Raw genomic sequence first — 18,838 nt, forward strand, 5'->3', positions numbered from 1 at the left:
ACAAGGATACTAGTGGGCTTATTTTGTTGTTGTTGTTGTTGTTGTTCTTAATTTTTTTTAATGTTTATTTATTTATTTTTGAGAGAGAGAGACAGAGCATGAGCAGGGGAGGAACAGAGAGAGAGAGGGAGACACAGAATCCGAAACAGGCTCCAGGCTCCGAGCTGTCAGCACAGAGCCCGACTCGGGGCTTGAACTCACAAACCGTGAGATCATGACCTGAGCTGAAGCTGGACGCTCAACCGACTGAGCCACCCAGGCACCTCTTGTTTTTTTTTTTTTTTTTTTTTTTTTTTTTTTTTTTAAGGGCGGGCCCACCCCCAAGCAGGGGGGGGGGAGACAGAAGGAGAGACAGAATCCCAAGCAGGCTCTGCGCCATCCGTGCAGAGCCTGATGCAGGGCTTGAACTCACGAACCGTGAGGTCATGACCTGAGCCAAAACCAAGAGTCGGATACTTAACCGACTCTGCCACCCAGGCGCCCCAATGAACAATATTTTAAAAAACAGTATCCTTGTGGGGCGCCTGGGTGGCGGAGTCAGTTAAGTGTCCAACTCTTGATCTTAAGTCTTGATGGAGAAAAAAATATTTTTAATTATAGTACTTAGAGACTGAAACAAACTTTTGTGAACAAGAAGTTAAATTCTGATAATGGACTTTTTAAAAATTGTGTTAGGGGTGCTTGGGTGGCTCACGTGGGTGCCTGGGTGGCTCGCGTGTACGACTTCAGCTCAGGTCATGAGCTCATGGTTCGTGAGTTCGAGCCCCGCATTGAGTTCCCTACTGTCAGTGTGGAGTCCGCATTGGAGTTTTGGATCCTCTGTCACCCTCTCCCTTTGTCCCTCCCCCAATTGCACGCACACGTGTGCGCGCTCTCTCTCTGTCTCTCTCTCTCAAACTAGCTAACTGAATAAAAATTGTCACCTGCGTATAACAAATTTTGCCTTCGTCACCGTTTTTAACGGTTTATTTCTGTGACACTGAATACATCATGTTTTATTTATGAATACATTTGCATGTAATCTCATATAAATGAGCTATCATGTTAATAAAGAGTAGTAAGGCGGCTCTTGCAGCTCAGAAGCACCTGACTCCCTTCTCTGGCTCTTAGTGACGCTGTGCGAGGGGCCCAACAAGTTCAAGTGCCACAGCGGCGAATGCATCACCCTGGACAAAGTGTGCAACTCGGTCCGGGACTGTCGGGACTGGTCGGACGAGCCTCTGAAGGAGTGCGGTGAGCCGAGGGATGCAGGTGGCTCTTGACCTTGTGGGGAGCTGGAGTGGGACTCAGACATGGATACTTTGGGGCTGCAAGGCTCCTGCCCAGCCATGCCCGTGAGTGCTTTAGCTCCGGGGCGACACGGACATGGGGGTCCTTGGGGATAAGGGGCTTTGTTTCCAAGCCTGTGGTCACATCTGTAGGATGGGACAGTGATGGTTCACATACCCTGCTGGGGGGTGGCTGACGGGATGCTTGTAAAGTTTCAGCAGTGCTCCGTGAACCATAACTATGTAAATATTTTGGACTTTACCAGCTGTAAGGTCTGTCACAGCTATTCAACGGGGTGTTATAGCAAGAAAACGGCATACGGATGTACACGCATGTGCACGTGAATGCGTGTGGCCGTGCTCCAAGAAAACCTTATTATGGACACTGATGTTTGGATTTCACAGACCTTTTATGTGGCACAAAATGCTGGTTTTCTTTGGATTTTTATTTTTCTTTTCAACCATTTAAAAACCGTAAAACACTGTCCTTAGCTTTCGGGCAAGAACAGATGGTGGGTTGGCTTTGGCCGAAGCCCTGTGAAAAGCGCCAGGTCGTGGATGCTGGACCTTAAGCGCCCTGAGTCCGGTCCAGCACTGTTGGGCAAGTGATTTAGCCTCGCCTGGGCCTCAGTTTCCCCAACTGTAGTTGAGCTATCTATAGGGCTGTTGGGAGTTCGTATATGCAACTGTGGAACACAGTTTTTATTTTTTTACCATCAAGAACATTTTGAAATGTGGTTGACAAAAAAATAACGTTCAGATTTACCTTCTTAACCAGTTTTAGGGGTAACGTTCAGCAGTGTTAGTACATTCATGTGGTCCTACAGCCCTCACCACCATCCATCTTGAGAACTTCCTCATCTTCCCAAACTGGGCCTCTGTGCCCGTGAAACACTGACTCCCTGCCCCCCCCCCCCCCCCCTCCCCCCCCCCCCCCATCTACTTCCTGTCTCTGACTTTGACTCCACTAAGGACCTCCTAGGAGTGAATCCTCCAGTATCTGTCCATCTGTGCCTGGTGTATTTCACTCAGCGGAATGTCCTCCAGGTTCATCCGTGGCATTGCACGTGACAGTGGTTATTTTAAGACCTTTTAGGGGACTTGGTAGTTCACTGGCCTCCACGTCATTGTGGTGATTACGATAAGGCTGATGAGATAGCGCAGGGAGGCTGATGACCTGAGAGTGACCGGTCTGTGTCCCTCCTGTTGCAGAGACCAACGAGTGTCTGGACAACAGGGGCGGCTGCTCCCACATCTGCAACGACCTCAAGATCGGCTATGAGTGCTTGTGCCCCGAGGGCTTCCAGCTGGTGGATCAGCGAAGATGTGAAGGTGATTCCTGAGCCACCTTGGCCCTTTCCCCTTGTGTGGTGGCCCAACCCTCTGTGCCTCAGTTTCCCCGTCTGTTAAGTGGGCACGAAAGCGGTCCTGACCTCACAGGCCTGTAGGGAGGATTTGATGAGGTGCCAAATGCACGGGCCATTCTAGCACAGGCTTGGCCCCCGAGGAGCACCCTGTCCTTGCCTTTGGGGATTAATAATTAAGAAAGAAATCTCGGCTGATGCAGCCTTTGCTCTGCTTGGCTGCACCCCTGAGGTGAACGGGCAGGTCAGGGTCACTGCTGGAGATGACACTTGGCTATTTCAGTGTGTTCGTTTCTGAACCTGATGGTCACCAAGACCCCGCCACTGGGAGGGATGGCTTTCGGTGGGAGCCCTCACTCCCATCAGCACCCCATGAGGAAGAAGCCCCAAACCCCTTTCTGTGTCCCGGCTTGCAGATATCGATGAGTGTCAGGATCCCGACGTGTGCAGCCAGCTCTGCGTGAACCTCGAGGGCAGCTACAAGTGCGAGTGCGAGGCGGGTTTCCAGCTGGACCCCCTCACCAAGGCCTGCAAGGCTGTGGGTGAGCCAGGGGCGGGGGCGGGGATGGCGCCGGGAGCAGATGCGGTGGCGGGTTTCATCATGTGAACTTTGCATACACTCCAAAGACCCGGGCAGACCGTGTGCCCTCTGGCAGAGGGATGAGCGGCCCAGTTAGGAACTTGCTGGGAGGCTGCCCGCACATGTCCAGCTTCTCTGGGGACACAGGTCAATTGCACAGGGAAAGGTTTGCGGCCCCCAGCCTGGCCAATGGCTTTAGGGGACAAGAGGTGAAAAGCAATGGCCCTATGAAGGGCCTGCTCCCCCTCCAGCTGTTTTGGGAGGTCTTTTTGTTTTTTGTTTTTCTTAGAGCTAGAGCATGAGTGGTAGGAGGGGGAGAGGGAGAGAGAGAGAGAGAGAGAAAAGGAATTTTAAGCAGGCTCCACGCTCCATGCAGAGCCAGACATGGGGCTCAATCCCACAACCCTGGGATCATGACCTGAGCCCAAACCAAGAGTTGGATGCTCAACCGACTGAGCCACCCATGCACCCCTTGCTGAAATATTTTAGATCGCCTTCTGTTTCCTCAAGGATCTGTTTTAACCTTGAAGTTTTTCTCCCCTGTTGTCATCCCTTTGTGACTGTTCCTTGGGCTCCCTCTGTCACACCCCTGTGCGTTTCCTGGTTCTGGGGAAAACTAGGGACAGAGATCATAAAACCCTCTAGGATTTGAGATACTACTTTCGTTCCAACCTGTAGGGCCAGTGTCTATACAGATCCTTCCCAGGGGTAGGCGTGGTGTTGTGGGGAGGGGTCCTGAGTGAGGTCCATTGTTCCCGTGGTCAGCTCATTGGTGAATGTCAGTGTCATGGTTACAGCACAGCCGCCAGAGTCAGGACAACGTGGGTTTGAGTCCCAGCTCTGCCGTTTACTAGTTGGTGTGACCTTGGGCTGGTCCCCTCCCCTCTGAGCTCCGATCCCCTTCTGTATAAAGGGACTTTGACAACACCCCTGGCCTCCTAGGAGTGTGAGGATCAGTGAGGGAAAACGTGATATGAACAGCACTGAGCAGAATTTACTGCCCTAAGGAATCCCTGTGGACACATTAACTTATCATTTCTTCATATTTATGTTCCAAAATGTAAAATGCTGGGGACCCAGTGTTTTATTTATTTTTTAAAGTTTATTTATTTTGGGAGAAAATGACAGAGTGCATGAGCAGGGGAGGGGCAGAGAGAGAGAGAGAGAGAGAGAGAGAGAGAGAGAGAGAGAAAGAATCCCAAGCAGGCTCCAGGCCCTGTACTGTCAGCACAGAGCCAGATGCGGGTCTCGAACTCACACACTTTGAGATCGTGACCTGAGCCAAAGTCAGACGCTTAACTGAGTGAGTCACCCAGATGTGGGACCCAGTGTTTTAAAATGTAGGTTTTGGGGGCGCCTGGGTGGCGCAGTCGGTTAAGCGTCCGACTTCAGCCAGGTCACGATCTCACGGTCTGTGAGTTCGAGCCCCGTGTCAGGCTCTGGGCTGATGGCTCAGAGCCTGGAGCCTGTTTCCGATTCTGTGTCTCCCTCTCTCTCTGCCCCTCCCCCGTTCATGCTCTGCCTCTCTCTGTCCCAAAAATAAATAAACGTTGAAAAAAAAAAAATTTAAAATGTAGGTTTTGTTATCATTCAAGCATGGTGAGGCCAGCAGATCAGGAGACGACCCCACTGGAAAGATTGGTTGTTACAGTTCCCAAGAGGAGGGGGCGTGGCAGCCCCAGGGGCCATACGGGGAAGCGCCAGGTTGCTCCGAGGGAGAGTGAGAGGGGCACACGTGGGCTGGAGCCTCTTGTGGTTTCCTCGGGCGTGAGGTGAGGCAGGGTGAGCAGGCTCACGACTGGCTGGACGGGAGAATCCCAGCAGGCTCTGGGGCCGGGGCGCTGCTCGTGCTGTCTGGTGTCTGTCCCAGGGTGACCCGGGCAGGCGGGTGGATAGTGGCCCAGAGTTCGAGAGCCCAGTAGAGGGGGTGGCATGTATGGGCTGGCTCGTTTGCACTTGAGGCGGGTTGTGAACAGTCCCTAGGAGCTGGCTGGCCCTGGGAGGGGCTGTCCCTTCTGCTCTGCAAGGCCCAGGATGTCAGGGCCTCAGAACCACATGGTTAATACACTAGGGGGGCCTTTTCCGCCCCATCCTGGGTGTCTTCTCTGGTTCAGTCAGACCCCAAAGGGTGACAAGCGGGAATCGGGGGGTCCTTCTGCTCCCCTGAGCGTCCTTCCTGTGTTCCCAGGCACTATCGCCTACCTGTTTTTCACCAACCGCCACGAGGTGAGGAAGATGACCCTGGACCGCAGCGAATACACCAGCCTCATCCCAAACTTGAAGAACGTGGTCGCCCTGGACACCGAGGTGGCCAGCAACAGAATATACTGGTCCGACCTGTCCCAAAGGAAGATCTACAGGTGAGCCTTGGAGCCACACCCAGCGCTCAACCCCCGGTGGCGCGGGGGCCCCTCTCACTGACGCTCTCCTTCCCCTGCTCCTCCCCCTCAGCGCCCAAATCGACAGAGCCCCTGGCTTCTCCTCCTATGACACCATCGTCAGCGAGGACCTCCAGGCCCCCGATGGGCTGGCGGTGGACTGGATCCACAGCAACATATACTGGACAGACTCCATCCTGGGCACCGTCTCCGTGGCCGACACCAAGGGTGTGAAGAGAAAGACGCTCTTCAAGGAGAAAGGCTCTAAGCCACGTGCCATCGTGGTGGATCCCGTTCACGGGTGGGTGCTGCTAAAGCCGAGGGCCACGGAAGGAACGGAGAACACGGGCGGGGTTCAAGAACTGGTTAGGGCTCCAACCGGGGAAGGCGTGTGCCCGAGCTGGACTGTCCCCAGCCACAGCGGCTCCTGCTCTCAGGAAAAAGCAGGACCTGAACAGTCGCCCTTCACCCACCCACCCTTTGGGAGCCAGGGGCCGATCCCTCTTGAGGTTCACTGTGGTCCCCGAGATGGGAGCGGGCCGTGGAAAGCTGTGCCCTCAGGACGAGAGCCCCAAAACCAGAAGTTAGAATATGGATTTTTTTTTTAAGTTTATTTATTTACTTTGAGAGAGATGGTGTGAGCAGGAGAGGGGTGGAGAGAGAATCCCAAGCAGGCTCCATGCTGTCAGCACAGAGCCCGATGTGGGGGCTCAAACTCACAAGATCATGAGATCAAGACCTGAGCCGAAACCGAGTCAGACCCTTAACCGACTGAGCCACCCGGGCGCCCCAAAGTAGGGATGTTTAAAATGGTATTCAAAATTAGTACTTATTTAAATCCCAGTTTGGGATTTTATGGCCGAGTATCCTGTGCCTGGACAGGAAAGGTCAGAACAGTCAGCCCTGATGGTAGTTTTGGGGAGGACGTCACAGGGAGTGAAGGTCGCCACGCCTCGGAGCCCCCAGGAGGGTGTTTGCAGGGCCCGCGGCTGACTCAGCAGCTCCGGGGCCCACTTGGGGGGTACCCGTGTCCCCGCCCCGTGTACTGCGCCTGTTACACCACACCTGCTGGGTGTGGAATTGCACAATTCTGGAAGGGCAGCCTGGCGGCAACAATCAGAGGAAAGGGGAACTTGGGAGAGAAGCACGAATCAGGTGGGCTAGAGCTGGGGTGCAGGTAGGCCTGAGTCCCCATTGAACAAAACATTTGTTCTCGTTTGGCGGAGGCCCACTCGGTTGAGTGACTTTATTCCTGCAGCTTTCAGAAAGAGAGAGACTCCCGGAGAAAACCACTTAGTTCCAAGTCGTGGTGCGTGCGTGTGTGTGTGTGTGTGCGCGTGTGCCGTCTGCTCTCGTGTTTCTTTCCCCCCACAAATAGCCACACGTGATCACACAGTGTTCATCTGGCTTTTTCGTTTGGCGTATGGGGTTCATTCCCTGTTGGCTTGTTGAGCCACGATTTCCTTGTACCCAGTGCGTGGAAACTTAGTTATTTTTCCCCCTTACCTCACACAAAGGCTGCAGATACCTTTGAATACCTTTGAATGTGAGTCACTGCAGTTTACCTGCAGGACTGTAGATTCTAGATTCTTCATTCCGGAAGTTGGATTACTAGCTCCGGGGGGTACGGGCGTGGATAGAGCAGCAAATTGTCGTTCAGCACCTGGATTGTGAAACCGACCTTGCGTCCGGAAGGGCACCCGGAGACTCCTTTCCCTCACTGTCGGCAGCAGGTTTTCACTCTTGCCAGTCATTATGGGGAGACTGCTGGTACGTTTGTCTACTTGTGAGTTCGAGCATCTCTTCAGAGGCTCAAAAGCCATCGGAGATCCGCTTCCAAGTGTAGATGGGAAAGCAGCGAACGCAGGCACGTGAGCAGGGATTTGTAGCCCCACGTTCACAGCTGCCAGGGTATGGGCCCCCCAGTGGACGAAGGAGAAACTAGATGTGGTCCGTCCACCCGATGGCATTTTACTCAGTCTCAAAAAGGAAGTAAATTCTGGCACCGGGGACGAACCTTGGGGACATTATGCTAAGTGCAAGAAGCCAGACACAAAAGGACACATAGGATTCTACTTCCGGGGGGTCCCTAGAGGAGTCCCATTCATAGAGTCAGAAAGCCGAGTGGTGGGTGCGGGGGGCTGGGGGAGGTGAAGGAAGAGGCGGCATTTAATGGGGTCAGAGTTTCGGCTTGGGAAAATGGGAAAGTTCCGGGGATGGCTGGTGGGGATGGCTGCATGGCGGTCTATGTGTACTTAATGCCACTGACTGGATACTTAAAAACGATCAAGATGGTTTGGGGCGCCTGGGTGGCTCAGTCGGATGAGTGTCCGACTTCGGCTCAGGTCATGATCTCACGGTTCATGGGTTCGAGCCCCGTGTCGGGCTCTGGGCTGATGGCTCAGAGCCTGGAGCCTGTTTCCGATTCTGTGTCTCCCTCTCTCTCTGCCACTCCCCCACTCATGCTCTGTCTCTCTCTGCCTCTCAAAAACAAACATAATAAATAAATAACAATCAAGATGGTTTATGTGGCGTATATTTTGCCACAATTAAAAAAATCGTTTTAAAGCAAAAAAAAAAAAAATTATAAAATTAAAAATATATAAAAGCCTTCAGAAAGGCTGAAGGGTATACATTATGGGTCCTGGTCCTGACGTTGGAATCAAAGTCTCCCTTTGTTCTTGAAGGTTCTAAATCCTGCCAGGTCTCCCCATGTTGCAGGCACTAGGGTAGCAGAAGAACCAGTCCAAGGTCTCCTTGGGGGGCTTCTTACAATTCCTGGCCTACTGCTCCAGATGGAGGCTGCTCTTCGGGGCACGCTGGGCGCCTCCCCCACTGACCTTCTCCTGTTCATGCTACTCTCCCACCAGCTTCATGTACTGGACGGATTGGGGAACCCCCGCCGAGATCAAGAAGGGGGGTCTGAACGGCGTCGATGTTTACTCGCTAGTGACGGAGGACATCCAGTGGCCCAATGGCATCACCCTGGGTATGTCCTTGGGACCGTGGTCCCTGGGGTCCACACGGCCCCGGAATGGGGTTGTCACTCATACATGGTGGTGGGTTGTTGGGGCTACTTTTCTGGGCACATCTCTGCCGGCTCCTTGGGGGTGCTCCTTCCTGCGGGGAGTGGAGTGGCCAGGCCCGGGCCCCTTGGGCGTCGGCGTGTGACCTCTCCTTGTCCACTGTGGGTTCTAGATCTTTCTGGTGGCCGCCTCTACTGGGTTGACTCCAAGCTCCACTCCATCTCGAGCATTGATGTCAACGGGGGGAACCGGAAGACCGTTTTGGAGGATGAGAAAAAGCTGGCACACCCCTTCTCCTTGGCCATCTTTGAGGTGGGGGCTGGAAGCAAGTGGTTGCTCCTTGGGCGCCTGAGGGGATTCACATCCAAGTCCCGGTTACTGAGCACGACTGACATAGGAGGCATAAGCGCTCAGGCTAATGGGTCAGCCCACGTTGTCTAGTTCATCCAAGCCAGGACTAACTTAGAAGATTGTCTGTGGCTGTAAAAAGGTCTTAGATCTGGAGTTATTTCTATTTCCTTCTCATCAAAAGAGTCAAAGAGTTGTTGCTTGGTTTTTTGGGTTTTTTTTTTATGTTAATTTTTTCTTTGAGACAGAGATCACAAATGGGGGAGGGACAGAAAGAGAGGTTGAGAGAGAGAATCTCGAGCAAGCTCCATGCTTTCAGCACAGAGCCTGACGCAGGGCTAGATCCCACAAACCATGAGATCGTGACCCGAGCCGAAATCAACAGTCAGACGCTTAACTGAGTCACCCAGGGGCCCCCACGTTGCTTTTTTCTCTTTTCTTTCTTTTTTTTTTTTTTTTTTCTTAAGTAAACTCTACCCCTAGTGCGGGGCTCGAACTCAAGACTCTGAGATCAAGAGTCACACACTCTCCCAACAGAGCCCTCCGAGCACGCCCTCTCCAAAAGAGTCTTAGAGTAGGAATTCTCACTTGGAGGCCATCTTGCCGCCCAGGGGACATTTGGCACTTTCTGAAGACTTTGGTTGTTGCACTTGAGGGGGGGTTACTAGTTCCTAGTGGATAGAGGCTGGTGACCACCCTTCAAAGAGAAGAGGGGACCAGCCAGAGTGGGTTGTCTGGCCCGAGTAGCGCCACAGCAGAGAACGGCTCTGAGGAAATGTTGCTATATTCGTACACCCGTGTTCAAGCAGCAGGATTCACAACAGCCCAGAGGTGGAAGCGACCTGGGTGTCCCGTCAGAGCCGATCTGCTAAACAAGATGTGTATCTATACACTGGAATGTGGTTCAGCCTGAAAAAGGAAGGAAATTCTAACACATGCTCCGACACGGACGAGCCTTGAGGGAACTAAGCCAGACACAAAAGGACAGAAGGACAGATGCTGTAGAATTCCATTTTTTTTTTTTTTAAACTTTTTAAAGTGCGCATGCGGGCGAGCAAAGGAGGGGCAGAGAGAGAGGGAGACGGAATCCCAAGCAGGCTCGAACCTCAGATGTGGAGCTGGAACTCATGAACCATGAGATCATGACCTAAACTGAAATCAAGAGTCGGATGCTTAACCAACTGAGCCACCCACGCGCCCCTGTAGAATTCCACTTACATGAGGTCCCTAGAGGAGTCCCATCCATAGAGACAGGAAGTAGATGGGGGGGGAGCTGGGGGTGGGGAGTCAGTATTTCATGGGGACAGAGTCTCAGTTTGGGAAGATGAGAAAGTTTGGGGCATGGGTGGTGGGGAGGGCTGCACAACCATGTGAATGTATTTCATGCTACTGAACACACTGAAAAAGGGTTAAGATGGTCAGTTTTGTGTGTATTTTATACATTTAAACTTTTTGAGTTTTTAAAAATGTTTTTATTTATTTTTGAGAGAGACCGAGTAAGCAGGGGAGGGGCAGAGCGAGAGGGAGACACAGAATCTGACACAGGCTCCAGGCTCTGAGCTGTCAGCAGACAAACTGTGAGACCGTGACCTGGGCCGAAGCCGTCGGACCCCCAAGCCGACTGAGCCACCCAGGCGCCCCACAATTAGAACTTTTTTATTTTGTAAAAAAATTTTTTAACGTTTATTTTTGAAAGAGAGAGAGAGAGAGAGAGAGAGAGGCAGACAAAGCATGAGCAGGGGAGGGGCAGAGAGAGAGAGGGAGACCCAGAATCCGAAGCAGGCTCCAGGCTCCGAGCGGTCAGCACAGAGCCCGACGCGGGGCTCGAACTCACGGACCGTGAGATCACGCCCTGAGCCGAAGTCAGACGCTCAACCGACTGAGCCACGCAGGCGCCCCGAAACTTTTTTTGAAGAAAAACTAAACGAGGCTAGTGCCACCTAGTGCTGCTTCTTCCCGGAGATTCGTGTGCCCTCTGCCCATGGTTAATGGGATCTGCCATCTCTTCATGCCCGTATAGGATAAAGTATTTTGGACGGACATCATCAACGAAGCCATTTTCAGTGCCAACCGCCTCACCGGCTCAGACATTAATCTGCTAGCAGAAAACCTGTTGTCCCCGGAGGACATTGTCCTTTTTCACAACCTCACACAGCCAAGAGGTAAAGACGGGGTGACTGCCTCCCCCCTCCGCTTCCCTGCTGTTATTTCTGGAACTTTCCAGAATTTTCTAATCTTGTTCTCACCCTGACTCCCTGCCTCTTCCGCCTCAGGGGTGAACTGGTGTGAGAGGACGGCCCTCCGCAACGGTGGCTGCCAGTACCTGTGTCTCCCGGCCCCACAGATCAACCCCCACTCACCCAAGTTCACCTGTGCCTGCCCGGATGGCATGCTGCTGGCCAAGGACATGAGGAGCTGCCTCAGAGGTAGGGGCACCAGCCTGGGCACGAGTCCTGCTTCCGCCACCCTTGTGTCTGTAACACCCGTGAATCTCCCGTTTGCAGTACAACCAATGATGGAATAACAACACCGTTACTAGCGGGTTTCAATTTTCACTACATTGATTTTATTTCTTTGTGGCCAACAGCACGCACTTCCTCTCCGTGGTCACGAGCAGCACAGTTATCAGAGGGGCACTTGGGCCGCGGGGCACTCAGGAGATGTTTCTTCTTTCAGAGCCCGAACCTGTCGTGACCCCCCGGGCGACCTCCACGGTCACGGTCAGGCCAACGGTGCGCTCCACAGCCGTGAGGACGACAGTGCGCCCCCCAACCGCGGGGCCAAAGCACACAGCCGGCCCGTGGTCCGTGGCCAGCCCTGAGTTCACCACGCCTGAGACGGTGACAGTGTCCCACCAAGGTAGACGTCGGGACTACCCTGGGCCCTGGTTTAACAGCTCGGGCATCTCGATGGGCCAAGGGAATCTTGGTGAAGGGATGGAGTGGGCTTACCTTTCACCCCTGCACTTTCTGACCTGGCCTGTGCCTCGCGGAAGCCTCCGTTCCCCTCTCTGTTAAATGGGGCTGATAACAGTGCCCGCCAACCCCCCCCTAAGGCATGTGAAGGCTTTGGGTGCGTGGTGGTGGCTTATCCCAGAGTCCTCCAGGCACAGGGACCTGAAACATTATCGAGGCCCCTTTGATGACCTGTTTTCAGGCACTTGCCCAACAGGGCCAGGGTGAGGCGGTGAGGCACTTCCTTGGGCACCATCTGAGGGCGTTCCAAAAGCCCAGCACTTAAATAATATTTTACTACATTATTTTTTTTTTAGTATTTTTTTACTGTTTATTTTCAAGAGAGTGAGCGCACTCGTGACAGCACGAGCAGGGGAGTGGCAGAGAGAGAGGGAGACACAAAATTGGAAGCAGGCTCCAGGCTCTGAGCTGTCGGCACAGAACCCGATGCAGGGCTTGAACCTGCGAACTGTGAGATCATGACCTGAGCCAAAATCAGATGCTTAACCTACTGGGCCACCCAGGTGCCTCTTTAATGTTTATTTTTGGGAGAGGGAGAGAGAATGAGCAGGGGAGGGGCAGAGAGAGGGAGAGACAGAGGATCCAAAGCAGGCTCTGAGCTGACAACAGAGGGCCCAATGGGGGGCTCGAACCCACAAACCGTGAGATCCTGACCTGAGCCAAAATCAGATGCTTAACCGACTGAGCCACCCAGGTGCCCAGCTACATTAAAAAAAAAAAAAAAAAAAAAAAAAAAAATCACCAAACTATGGGCCAAACACTTGGTTTTGTAAATATAGTTTGATCAGAGCCAGGGTCTCAAAGAGGCAAGTGTAGAGTCAGATCCTGTCTTCCTAAAAATGTGATCCTTTGTCATGGGATCTTGGCCTTAATGTTTATTAAACAAAACCCAAAAAACACCACACACATTAGGATGTTACTTGATTACTAAAGTCTTTTTGGTGGGAGACAGGGGGAGGCTCTAAGTTTTTGCTTGTGGGTAGGGCCTCGCTGTCCTCACCCTACCAGTCTCAAGGTCAGAGCTGGGCTCTCAGTGACATCAGTGGAAGACTTGCCATTCATCTCTTTGGCCACCAGAGGGCCCCTGATCTGGAGTTCGATCAGCTGGAAAATGGAGCCCCTAGACTTTTTTTTGGCCAGGAAAAAAAGGGGTGCATCAGCAAGTTTCAGACATTTTCCCCCACTCAGAGTAGCTAAAGCCCCTGTGCAACCATGAACAAGGTAAAGCGGGGACTGCTGTGGTCAAGGGAGGCCGGGAAACCTTTTTGCTCGGGGGTGCCCCTGCTTGAAAACCCATTTCACAAACAGGCCTGTCTAGGGCGTCTCGATTTTGGTGAATGAGTCCTTTTAAGGGGAAAAACTTCTCAAAGATCTTGCTGCTGCCTTATTTATTTATTTATTTTAATGTTTATTTATTTACTTTGAGGGAGGGGGAGGTGCAAAGAGAGAAGGAGAGAGAATCCCAGGGAGGCTCTCTGCTCAGTCTCATGAACCATGAGGCCATGACCTGAGCCGAGATCAAGAGTCGGATGCTTAACCGACTGAGCCACCCGGGCACCCCACCTTAAGTTATTTTTGTTAAAAGTCTTCTTAAATCTGAGCCGATGTCAAAGTAGAAATTCCATGCACCCAGGTGGGGTCGACTTTAACTGGTGACCTACGTACATGTGACCCAGGTGTGGCCTTTCAGTCTTCCCAGCCTGTTTGCCTGCTTGAAGGACTTTAAACTTTGATTTGCACGGGGCCCTTACAGGGCTCAGGTGCACATTCATGGTTGCGTAACGAGGTCTCCCCCAATATTTATTAACTGGGGACAGTTGAGACAGGACGAGGGCGCTTCGGCGCGATCCAAGCCAGGCATTGGGGTTGCTGCACGGTACGGAGTCACGTGGTGGCCGCTGCCCCACCCAGAACGGTCTCCTTTCCATCAAATGCAGACCCAGGGTGAAAAATTCCACCAGCGACCTCACCAACTGTTGAGAACGTACCTGCAGGCTTTTGCCTCCCAGACCGTTGGCCCCTTTCCCAGAGCCTCGTGACGCTTGGCTGAAGGGCCCTCTTAAATCTGCTCCATAACCGTGTCTGCTAATGAATAAGGCCCCAGCGTGGTGCCTCCCAAACCCGGGAGTCCCTCCAAGTCGCTTTGAGCTTTTAAGGACGCCGAGCAGCACCAGGCGTTTTTCTCGCGCGTGTTGGCGGCCGCACACCTGCCGCGTTTTCCGTGGCCCTCGCTGTGGATCCGAGCCTCACTTTCTCCCCTCTCCCGAGCAGCCCTGGGCGACGCTGCCAGCAGAGGAGACGAGGAGCGACCGAGGAGCGTGGGGGCCCTGTACGTCATCCTCCCCATCGGTAAGCCCATCGGGCCTGCCCCACTTCCCCGCTCCCCGCCAGAGGACCGCCCTGCCCAGCCAGCCGGTCCGGTCCACCTGTACGCCCAGGATGGGGGCGCCCCCCCCCCCCCGCCCACGTGCCCTGTTCATCACTGCGGCCCCCTCTGTAGCTCCATTCACTCAACAAATCCGGTCGAGCGCCTGCTGTAAGGCCGCTTCTGGGCCGTGGGGCCGCAGCTGTCCCCGCCGCTGGGTCAGCTGCGGGAAAGGGGCTGCAGGGAAGGCCTCCCGCCACCGGAGGGGCGCCTCCTGGCAAACGGTGCTCTTGTAGGGGGAGTTTGGGGGGTTCTACACCCTCCCGTCCCTGTCCATCGTAACTCCGTTAGCATCACACCTGATTTTCCTTTTCTAAGGAAATCCTTCCGAGGTGTCCCTTCCCCACCCCCAGCCCACTCACAGGACCTGCACTTTAGTACCCAGTGGCCGTCTGGCTCTGAGTTGACAGGTGGCAGTGGGACCCTTGCCTCCCGAACAAGGCCCCCACCCTGTGTCCTCCCAGCAGAGCCTGAAGCTGTCCCACACCCTGGGCAGTGGCCAGGTTTTGTTTTTTTGTTTTTGTTTTTTTACAAACCTGGCTGGGTGAGCCCTTGGTTGTCCCCTGGATCTGGGAGGGGCAGGGTGCACCACCCAGGGGTCCCCTCATAAACGAGGCAGAGGCCACCCAGATGGAGAAGAGAATGAGTTTGGCCGTGTCCATAGAGAACAGTCCCATTTCTGAAAGAGCCCCATGACTCAGAAGCACCTGGAAGAATCGACTGCGGTCGGGTATTTCCGGGGCGAGCCAGTCACAGCGGGCTTCGAGTTAGAGATTGGTCATGTGTATGGATAGGTTCCCCACCCCCACCCCCCCGACCCCGCAGTGGACAAGTATGGCTTGAAATTGGAACAAAAAAAAACCCTATAGAAGTCCGAAGGCAGGAGTCTGCAGGCGGCATCACTTGGGGACGTAGGGCTCTGGGGCCACCTGCTGACCGGGCTGGGCCACCTCGCCCTACAGTGCTGCTCATCCTCCTGGGCTTCGGGACCTTCCTTCTCTGGAAGAACTGGCGGCTGAAAAGCATCAACAGCATCAACTTTGACAACCCCGTGTACCAGAAGACCACGGAGGACGAGGTCCACATCTGCTGCAGCCAGGACGGCTACACCTACCCTTCGGTGGGTGCCCTGCGCCGCCCCGGAGGCCCCCTTCCTCCCTGCAAGGCTGTGAGGTCCTCCGGGATGCTCCAGTGGTGGGGGACCGGCAGGGGGACAGGGGTTCGGGAGAGGAAAGAGAACAAGAAAGCCAGTGGGGGCCGGGAGGGAGGGAGGGAGTGCGATTTTAGATAAGGAGGCTGGGGCAGGTCTCCCTGTGCAGGGACAGCCCTCGAGCAGGCTGGTGTGCCTGAGGAACGCAGAGGTGGCCGGAGCGGGGGCTCGGGGGCTGTCGAGGGAGGAGCCGAGTGACAGGGACCATGGCAGACGGAGCAGGGCCTCGTGGGCCATGGGGAGGATTCTGGCTTTGCTCTTAGAAGGTAGGAGCCACGGAGGGTTCCGAGCAGAGGAGGGACTTGACCTGGCTCGGGGCTCACAGGCGCCCTCCCCTGGCTGTGGGAGGAAAGACCGAGCCCCAGGTCGGGAGCCCGGAGCCCAGGGTGGAACCCGGTGTGCTGGTTCAGGCCCGAGATGGGCCGGGCTGGCCGCGGGGTGGGGCCGGGAGGGAGCGAGGAGGCGTAGGTGGCCTCTTGCCATGTTTACCGAATGTTGGACTGATCGCTTCCGGCGTTTATCTTTCTGTTGACAGAGACAGATGGTCAGCCTGGAGGACGATGTGGCCTGAGCCGCCGCCTCGAGTCCTGTGCTTCCCCGGAACCTGCTGCCCGACGTGGGCAGGAAGAACACTTTCTCCCAGGACCCTTGACCCGCGCCGCACCCTTCCTCCTGGTCCCTGCAAAGAAAGAAGTGACCGAAAGCACTGTTGGTGGCCACAGCCTCAGCGCCGGCAGCCGCTTGGCCTGCCTGCCAGAGCTTTGTTTTATATATTTATTCTTCTGGGAGGCAGAACAGGCTTCCGACGGCGCACACGCAACAGGTTGGGGTTGGGTTTTTTTCTTTCTCTAGGAATAGCGGAGAAGAGCAGGCCAAAGGAGCTGGGGGGACATCTCTGTCCCCTCCAGGGACCGCTCACTTCTCCCCCTCTCCCGACGCACTGACGGAGGAGCACAGGGGGAGAGGCGGCACATGGCTTTGAACCGCGAGAGCAGGCACTACCCCCGGGGTCCTGGGTAGCTGCCGGACCCCCGCCTCTCTAGCCCGAGCCCCCAAACTCAGGAGTAAGTGCGTTCACCCCTGCCTTGCTGGACGGCCAGAGTTAGCTTTTGCTCTGCTCCCCCCAGATCTGGATCAAACTAGGGTTTCCCCAGCGAGGTTCGTGCCCTCCCTTGATGCCGGGACTCTGGCGTCGCTGTGGCTCTGGCCAAGTGCAGTATCCCAGGGTGGGGATGGGGGGGCACTGAGGCCCCCCCCCTCCATTCGCCGAAACCGCGACAGCTCCCAGAGAGAGCCCGAGCCACCGATCGTCCTTAATATTTATTAAGTGCCTGAGCTACCCCGTTACCCGAGGCGCGAAGGCAGCGGCCGCCAACCTCTAAGAGCACCCATCACTCTGGGTGTGGCTGTCTGGACCCCAGCTCCTTCCAGGTCCCCTTGCACTTTTTTCGTTCGGGGCCGTATCCTGCGTCAAGTCGACGTTCTTACTATTTTGCACTGGTTTCTGTTCCGGGTGGGAGGGGTCCGTGCGGATGAGCCTGCTGTCTGGGGCCTCCCTCCCCCGCCCCCCCCCCATCAAAAGTCACAATCACGACTCTCCGGCTCGTGTGGCCGCTTCTGTGCAGATGCCCCTGGGCCGTTAATTTCCCCGCGAGAAGACGGTTCGCTTTAGCCCTGCAAGGCATCCCCTGGGCTTGGCCATTCTTATGGGACTTCGGAAACCAAACTTTCTGATCCTATCACACATGTCACACTCACGACCAAAAAAAGAAGTGCGAGCCTCTTGTGGATTCCTGCCTAAAGTCGTCCAGGGAGTGTCCACGTTCACTGCATGACCACTAAGCACTGCGTCCTACTCTGAGTTGCAGGAAACTGTGAAAGCCTTTTCTCCTTCGGAAGCATGTAAATAAACTGCTGTACAGATGCGGGGGCGGGGGGGGGTGCGCTTTTTGTTACGTTTGCACTTTGTATATTCGTTAGACATTTATCACTTCTATATATGAAACAGAGATCTATTTATTTTTGCAAACCCTGGTTGCTGCATCTGTGACCCCTCTGGGGGCTCTGCATTGGGGGGAAGTTGTCTCTGAGACGCCTCTTAACTTTTGTACAAAGATGATTCGTGCGGGCTTCGCGCGAAGCCCTTCAGGAGAAATGGGGCCGTGTTGGGTTGTTTTGGGGGATGGGTACCGCTTTTTACAACCACTGTATAGAACGTTTTTATAGCCTGAATGTCTTACTGTGATCGATTAAATTTCTTAAATGAACCGCTTGGCTCCTCCTGGAATGCTCTTTCTCCCCTCCTTGTCTGGGCTCCTCCATCTGGACATGGGCGGGGCTTTCCCAGGAGGCGGTTCTGGAAAGGGAACATTCCCGAGAGCTCAGGACAGGCTGCGGGCTCCGGGGCGCTTCCCCGAGTTGGGACTTTTTGCTAAGTCTGCACGCTCGTCCCACTGAACTACATCTGGGCGGCTGTGATCCAGGCGAGGGCCTTTTTATTTTATCCACTGCAGTGACTAAAAGAGAAGAGTCTGCCCTCAAGGAGCTGACAGCTTAGAAGGGGAAATGGAGGCTGACGACATTAGTTTGGAAGGATGTTAAACAGGGTAACAGGGAGAGAGAAGTGACCGGCGGGGGGTGTCCGGGGAAGGATTCTCTCAGGAGGTGACACTTGAGCTGAATCCAGAAGCACAAACAGGGGAAGAGTGTCCGGGGCTGAGACCTTCGCACTTCACTCAATCAACACGAGTGATTTGGAAGGAAGCTTCCCTTCACGCCCGTGGGCTCCGGGGGTGGTTTGGTGTAAGTTTTCTTACAGGAGGAGACCAAGGCTAAACACCCACCTAATTAGTTGCTAAGATACAAACCAAGAGGGGGCGCGTGGGTGACTCAATCCCTTAAGCCTCTGACTTCAGCTCAGGTCATGATCTCACAGTGTGTGAGTTCGAGCCCCGCGCCGGGCTCTGTGCTGACAGCTCAGAGCCCGGAGCCTCCTTCGGATTCTCTGTCTCCCTCTCTCTCTGCTCCAACCCCCGCTCATGCTCTCTCTCAAAAATAAATATTTAGGGGCGCCTGGGTGGCGCAGTCGGTTAAGCGTCCGACTTCAGCCAGGTCACGATCTCGCGGTCCGTGAGTTCGAGCCCCGCATCAGGCTCTGGGCTGATGGCTCAGAGCCTGGAGCCTGTTTCCGATTCTGTGTCTCCCTCTCTCTCTGCCCCTCCCCCGTTCATGCTCTGTCTCTCTCTGTCCCAAAAAATAAATAAA

At 54.4% G+C, this 18,838-nt stretch overlaps 1 protein-coding gene across 3 annotated transcripts in view; it reads left to right on the top strand.

Annotated features, from left to right (window-relative positions):
* The window catches only part of LDLR (low density lipoprotein receptor), a 32,397-nt gene extending 14,556 nt beyond the window's left edge, over positions 1-17,841 (top strand). For all 3 annotated transcript variants that reach the window (XM_040449926.1, XM_040449928.1, XM_040449927.1), the window contains exons 6-18: positions 1,111-1,233; positions 2,481-2,600; positions 3,049-3,174; positions 5,401-5,572; positions 5,664-5,891; positions 8,461-8,579; positions 8,789-8,928; positions 10,985-11,126; positions 11,238-11,390; positions 11,641-11,823; positions 14,211-14,288; positions 15,327-15,484; positions 16,110-17,841. In XM_040449926.1, the coding sequence (XP_040305860.1) occupies positions 1,111-1,233; positions 2,481-2,600; positions 3,049-3,174; positions 5,401-5,572; positions 5,664-5,891; positions 8,461-8,579; positions 8,789-8,928; positions 10,985-11,126; positions 11,238-11,390; positions 11,641-11,823; positions 14,211-14,288; positions 15,327-15,484; positions 16,110-16,145 (1,778 nt within the window). In that variant the 3' untranslated portion in view covers positions 16,146-17,841. The remainder of the gene's footprint in view (positions 1-1,110; positions 1,234-2,480; positions 2,601-3,048; positions 3,175-5,400; positions 5,573-5,663; positions 5,892-8,460; positions 8,580-8,788; positions 8,929-10,984; positions 11,127-11,237; positions 11,391-11,640; positions 11,824-14,210; positions 14,289-15,326; positions 15,485-16,109) is intronic.
* The last annotated feature ends 997 nt before the right edge of the window (positions 17,842-18,838 follow it).

This window comes from Herpailurus yagouaroundi, unplaced genomic scaffold (assembly GCF_014898765.1).
Source record: "Herpailurus yagouaroundi ecotype Mexico unplaced genomic scaffold, PumYag 200, whole genome shotgun sequence".
Lineage (NCBI taxonomy): Eukaryota > Metazoa > Chordata > Mammalia > Carnivora > Felidae > Herpailurus > Herpailurus yagouaroundi.